We start from the raw sequence: 7,142 nt of genomic DNA, 5'->3' as shown, positions 1-7,142 counted from the left end.
TTCACCCTCCAGACACCCTTCAAACAGACAGAGTTGCAGAAATACACAGAGTTATGTGATACTGAGCGCGATGCTCAGTCTGGGTACTAATTCTCTGGATTTTTCTTAAATGCTTAGCAGTACTACAGTTCCCATTACTACATTGCTGTTCTCATACAGCCGAATTTATACCTGTACAACTACTTTATTCAAGCAGGAGGAAAATAACTAAAATTTGTTTTGCAGTATTTTTCAATTTATAAGGAACTCTTTTACCAATGCATGTACAGAATTGTCTTACCAGTACATGCTTAACTATAATACATTAGAGAACTTTCTCAAAATCTAACTCCAGTTGTTTCTGAAAAAGGAATGCATATGGTTTATAAGCTTATATGGATATTGTATATTAGTTTCTCCTACAATGGAAGAAAAAATTAAGGTAGAGAAAGATATATCTTCCATGGTTCTTTACATTAATTTTATGAAATACTTGCAAATAAAAATATTGCTACGTGTTTGTAATTTATTGTGTACTGTGAAGGTGTTTGAAGTATGTTAAGTGAAAATTTTTTTAAGATAAAGTCATGCATGTATTACTGTGTATGTTAAATCAATTAATATGTTCATGTAAGGAAATAGCACAAATCTCTTTTGCTTATGTGGTCTTGGAAGTTTTGAGGAAGATAATCAAGTATGTGTGCTGCCATGTTCCCACCAGAATTAAAACAAATGAAACAATTGTAAGATCACAGCCCAAATTTATGATGGTAACACTAAGAAATTATTGCATTTATTCCTGTATTTTCAAAAGAAAGTGTAATTCTGATTGCTTCAAGTTTTTAGAGATGCCTTGAGACATAAAGTCTATACCTGATTTTCACAAAGACTAGTCTCCTGAAAATCAGAGCTGATAAACATATCTCAAGTCAGGTACCAAAGATACCATAACCAACTGTTGATAAGGGAAGCTATCTTTTTTAAAAGAATAAAAGAAAAGAAAATGTGGTAGTGAGATTAGTTTAAAGATTGGAGAAAATGGTTCAAAGTTAAATATATTTCAGAGAAAATATACTTTAAACATTTAAATTAATTATATTTTATATTTATTTGCCAATGCTAAAGATTACCTATGTACTGATTTCCTTGAAGTTGGCAAAATAATTCCCATTTAAAACATTGTTCTTGTTTATTTTTAAATCCTTCTATTACTTGTGTGTCTGTTTCTGGTTAAAATCTGTTTGGTTTGTTGCAGTACATGGCGTTTGGGAGGAATGGTCACCTTGGAGTTTGTGTTCATTCACATGTGGTCGAGGCCAAAGAACTAGGACGAGGTCATGTATACCTCCCCAGTATGGGGGAAGATCATGTGATGGACCTGAAACACAACATAAACCTTGCAATATTGCACTCTGCCCTGGTGAGCTCATATAGCAACTCTCTGCCTTGTTACAGTGCATTCGATGTGGGTTGTTTGTGATTTCTTTTATTGCCCTTTGCACCCAGAAAAAAAAAAATGTTACGCAAAGTGAGTAGACAGAGTAATATTTTTCATAATTCTGACTGTAGTGATTAAAGTATATAATCAGCATGGTAACTCTGCTTGAGATACTACACAAACAATTAGTTTCTTCAAGATACTCTCTCTGTAGTGCACAGTATGTTGTGTAGGAAATCTTGATTCAGGGTGGGTCTTGGAGAACCAAAAGGCAAGCAACTTTCTGAGTGTGGCTTAAAGGGGGACGTTCAGAGGTAACACATTTTGCGTCCAACAAATCTGTTTGAATTATGTTTGCTTGGAGGTTGGTTTGTAACTGTAATTATCTATTCATCATACAAAAAGCATATGTGGGAAACCATACAGTTTTAATTGTTATTAATTTATTCAAAATGGATACCATTTACATGTGTGCAGAGAGGAAGGCGGATGTAAGCTAGGTCATTATTTGAATCCCACTTAAGCCCTTAAGGTAAGAATTTCAAGTGTCTCATTTCTGCGAGGCAGCTGCTAAACCACTTTCAAAAAACTACCCCTAACCAAGTAAACAATGTGTGGGCTTCATGTTAAACCTTCCATCCACTGAAACTGAAACTAACTAACTGGAAAAAAAAAAAAAAATCTCTATTTTTTCTAAATTTATTTTTAAATTTTTGTCCATAGGTTATGATTGATTTCAACCAATATTTTCAATGTATGTATGTATATGTGTATACACATATATATGTATATGTGTGTGTATATATATATATATGAATATAATACCTAAGTAATACAATTAGTTCAATAACCATGAAGAAGTGTTTATATATATAATTGTGTAATACTTAGGTAATAAAAAGGTGTCAGGTAGTTGTAATGTGAGAAATTTATTTCATGAATCCTGTCTGGCAGTGTGAAGGTTGCCCTTGAAGTGTTGCTTGTTGAATATCCACAGCTCACAACACTGCTGCAAATGGATTCTCCATGACCAGAGCTCTTCCTGAAAAGAGTTGATGGACATTTCATTTGCAGACTGTTGTTTGATGATTTGAAAACAGTGATGAAAGAAAAAATTGAATTTAGTGCCTCACAGAATTGAAGCTAAATTTCTTAGATTTTTATTAAACTTGAACTTTGCTTTTCTTCCGTTCAGCAAAACATACTCCACCTTCAGGACAAAATTCATGGAAAATTTTTAGTCTTGAATGCAGCTGAAAAAAATTTTGAATTAATCTAGGTTTTGGCCAAGTTGGCAGCTGTGCAATTTTGCATGTGCCTACATAAAAGTAATTAACATGATATATGAGCATGAAGCAGAGTTGTCAACAAGAGAAATGCCAAATAAAACCAGCAGAAATTAAATTAATGCATTCAGTTCACTTCACTATTGCGAAGAAACACAGAAGATATTACACTTAATCTGCCAAAATAAGCAATTATTTGGGAATTCTGGATTTTGAACAGGCATTTGTACCTAAAAGACTTTCACCAAAGGAAGTTATATACAGGTTACATTGAAAAGTAACAGTTTAAATCTTTGTTGAATGTTAGGATTTGCTGTAATTTGAATGTTCAAGTTTGTAAGGGAATCTTCATGTTGAATTCTTTAGTCTTTTAACGGTATTTCTGAAATAGAAATCTCACACGCTATTTGCTCCTAAAGATAAAGAATGGAGATGTATGAAATATATATGAGAAGCCATGGAATGAGTTTTCTGCAAAGACACTGTAATAATTGTTTTGATCTTTCCTACCCCAAATAATACTATATAGCAATCAATAAAACTGAAGAAGGTTCACTGAATGTAATTTCCATAATATTTTCCTCTTCACACAAAGCTTTTATGATTAATGACTGCAACAAGCTTCCATGTTTGGAAAGATTTCCATTTTCTGCTGAATAAATTATCAGGGCACAGCTTCATAGCTTGAGAGGCATCTGCACTGAGAACAGGCAGGCTCACAACCAGGCATTACATAGAATATATAATATAGAACTTTAGGAAAAAGCCACCAAAACTCTCTTCCTTTAATTCACTGGTTGCTGAGATCCTGGGCATTAGCGATATAGATAGTATCTTTGAACTGTTAGAAATGTTCTGTGGTTACTGTCAGGCAACAGTAAAATAGTTCACCGCTGTATTTCACTGAACAGTGGTGCATCCTTACAAGCACAGTATGCTGAATCACTAACTTAAAGATTCTGCTTCCTATTTTAATTATTAACACCACCAATTTAGGAAGCCGCTATTCCAACCCTCCTTTAGAAGAATCCCAAACCAGGGGCTGGCAAGTGTGCCAAGTTACTCATTTTCAGTGGTGGTGCTTTTATGGTAATAGTAGTTCTAAAACCAGATTTTCAAATAGGATTATTAATAAAAATTGTATTATAACCTATATTTTGAGTTTATACTGGGTAACTGTAGGTAAAATGAGGAACTGATGATTGCTGAAGTATGTAGGAATACAGGATTATGAATTAGCACAATCAGTGGTAACACATTTCATAATGTTTACACATTTTCAAAAATACTGTCTAGTCCTATTATCTATTATAGACTATATAATTTTTCACTTTTATGAGAACTTATCATTTTTTATTATTATATTTTTTAATATGTTCATTTGTCTCAAGAAGCTTTCTGATATATAAATTGAAAATAACAGTTCTAAACCTTTACTCGTGGGAATAGTAAACCAAGCTTAAATGTATGGGCTAATACAAAATAATAAATACAAAAGTGGTCACTATATCTACATTGTTTAAAAATTCAATTTGACAAATTCAGAAAGACGATTATGCAATATGCAAACAGAGCAGCACACCTGAGAAGGAAGGCAGGCTGTTTCTGTCCTCCTACCTTTTATCTCGAAAGAACGTTGAAGAACTGGGATTATTTACCTTGCAGGGAGGATGAATAATAAAAGTATATCCAGCATTATAAATGTAGAGAACAAAGGCTGTATGTGAGGCAAAGTGGCAATTCCTGTTTTCCTTTTCCTTCTCAACTAAAGAGACCTAATTTCACAGTCAGGACCAATAATCTTGTAAAGTGCCCCATCTGAGTGATGGCTGCAGCTGTAATAAATCACTTTGAAGGGCTCAGAGTTTGCATGATGTGAGACTGGCCCACACTTTTTCCTAAAGAGACAAGACTAGTCCTTTTTAATAAAGCCTTGTTTTCAGTAAGGCCTTTCAGACGTTATGGCATGTGAGCAAAATCATAATTTGTGCTTTGTTATATCGGGGTACAATTAGAGGAAATGAAACGTTCTTTACTTGAAGAAAAGGGAAAACAGTCTTGAATTATTTCAAAGTAACTTCTAATGGTGGTTTCTGTGTTTGACTGCCGTAAGAAGTCAAGGGCCTCCAGGCTGGGCCCGGTCGGAGGGGCTGCATTCAGGCCTAAGGTGAAACCCCCTCACCTAGAGGGAAGCCGCGAGGCCCTGCGCGGCTGAGGTGGTAACTCTGCTGTGTCCATCTCTTTTGTGCCTGCGGCCGCAGTTGACGGACAGTGGCAGGAGTGGAGCTCGTGGAGCCAGTGCTCGGTGACCTGCTCCAATGGCACCCAGCAGCGAAGCCGGCAGTGCACGGCAGCAGCCCATGGCGGCTCCGAGTGCAGAGGGCCCTGGGCTGAGAGCCGGGAGTGCTATAACCCCGAGTGCACCGGTGAGTATGGGCTGGCATGGGGAGCTGCGGTTCCACCTCTCCTGCTCAGGAGAGGGTCAGGGGCTGGTCTTGCTGGTAGCTCTGAGCCAGGAACTGGGGTTACCCCGGCAGGTTCCCGGGCTGCAAAAGGGCAGAGCAGCCACCGCCGGCAGGAGGCCTGGGAGGGTCTCACTCTTTTTTGTTTGTTGAGCCATCTGGAGATAAAAAGCTAAAGAGTACGTCCAGAAAGACTGCATGATGGGCTGCATATCAGATTTTTGGTTTTATCACCATTTAAAGGATATTAAACACTTTTAGAAAGATATATCTGAGGCCTAAAAAACTTCATAAATTGTTTTGTGAGCCTAGACAGTGAACCTGTGTGAATTGATTCGCTTTTACACTGAGACTACTTCCAGGGTGGGTAAATTACATTTATACCTGCTTTTAAGCCTGATTTGCACTGTCAGAGCATGTAAAAGTCTAGCTCTTAAAATATCACATGGAAAAATATTTTTATTTAGTTTTTTAAAGGATAGTTATGCACATTGTAAATGTGTATCATTACCATACAACAGCACTATACAAGTGTACAGAGAAAAAAAAAAAAAAATACAAGGGGGACAATGTCTCTTTTGCAGTCTAAGTGTAAGTTTTTATTTATCTTAAGATGCAAATCATTTAGACAACAATCCCATATTTAGGAGCCAGGTAGAGACTTCCCCATATTACATGCACCTACATCTACCACTTCTGTCACTGTTAGTTATATATGGGGGGCTTTCTTCTCTTACCGATGTCAAGAATAACCTATATATCCTCCCTTATGACTGTCATGTTGCCATTGTAACTATATTTTTACAAACAGCAAATGGCCAGTGGAACCAGTGGGGCCACTGGAGTGGCTGTTCCAAATCCTGCGATGGTGGCTGGGAAAGACGGATAAGGATCTGTCAAGGTGCTGCCGTGACGGGGCAACAGTGTGAAGGAACAGGAGAGGAAGTTAGAAGGTGCAGTGAACAGAGGTGTCCTGGTAAGATGCAAATATAATCATTGTTGTTATCTACACTACAGCGTGACTTACTTTGATAGTCATCTTTAGGAAAGACAAGATCATGTCCATACAGTAATAGCCATAAAGAGCCCTATCTGGCCTTGCTTTAGACAAGTCACTGCTGTTTTTCTCAGTAGAGTTGTGTTTATGTAGCTACATGTAAACTAACCCTATTGGATATATGAGCAATGCATCATGTTTTAAATACATCAACATGCCATAATATACTAAGTTATCAGAAAAATATTCCATTGCCTAGGTATGCCTCCGTTTCTTGGAAAGGCAGTGATTTGCTACAGAAATTCTCTCTGAATGCACTGTTTCTCTGAATATCAGGGCTGGTTTTGTAAATCATGGAATTCCTTTTATCCAGTGTACAAGAGATGTCTTTGTAATACATGTAGGGTAAATTTCAGTGCAGTAAAGATAAGGGAAAAAGTGAACCTTACTGAACTGTAGAGAAAGAATGAATATATGAGCAACGTTTTATAAAAAGGAAAGTAATTTAAAATTATAAAGGCACATCTTTCCTGGTTTAATATCATACTTAAATATATTTCTTTGCAGCACTTTTTACTTTAATCTCCCAACAAACTTAAGTCTTGCCCACTGAAAGCTAACAAAGGTGTACTTTTGAGCTTCTTCAAAAACAATGAATAAACTGGAACAGCTGGTGAATCTAGTCATTTTTATCGTTAAAGACACATTGTCCTAAAGTAAAAGGATGCATTGTTGGATAGGTGTAAGATAACAAAATAGGGTGTAAGTACTGTAGGATGTCTTAACCATTCACTTGGGAAATGATGTATTTTGAACTGCAAGCCAGGAACCAGCAAAAATCATTGTAGCAATCTCTTGGACTTGTGGACATTTTGATGGCTATGTTCTCTGCTAGTCAGAGAAACGATTTAAGTGGGAGGAATGCTTTGGTTCCGGCAATAGGAAATATATCAAATATGAATTTTATAGACCACATTTTC

The 7,142-nt window shown here is 36.5% G+C and overlaps 1 protein-coding gene across 1 annotated transcript in view; it reads left to right on the top strand.

Moving 5' to 3' along the window:
• The window catches only part of LOC104528103 (adhesion G protein-coupled receptor B3), a gene marked incomplete at both ends in the record, with an annotated part of 43,184 nt that overhangs the window by 12,818 nt on the left and 23,224 nt on the right, over positions 1-7,142 (top strand). Inside the window, 3 exons of the mRNA XM_029085960.1 lie at positions 1,235-1,399; positions 4,965-5,129; positions 5,977-6,141. Coding sequence (XP_028941793.1) covers positions 1,235-1,399; positions 4,965-5,129; positions 5,977-6,141 — 495 coding nt within the window. The remainder of the gene's footprint in view (positions 1-1,234; positions 1,400-4,964; positions 5,130-5,976; positions 6,142-7,142) is intronic.

The sequence above is a fragment of the Antrostomus carolinensis genome, unplaced genomic scaffold, assembly GCF_000700745.2.
Source record: "Antrostomus carolinensis isolate BGI_N321 unplaced genomic scaffold, ASM70074v2 scaffold3237, whole genome shotgun sequence".
Classification (NCBI taxonomy): Eukaryota; Metazoa; Chordata; class Aves; order Caprimulgiformes; family Caprimulgidae; genus Antrostomus; species Antrostomus carolinensis.
Note: the sequence above shows the minus strand (reverse complement) of the source record. Positions and strands in the feature narration are given on the sequence as shown.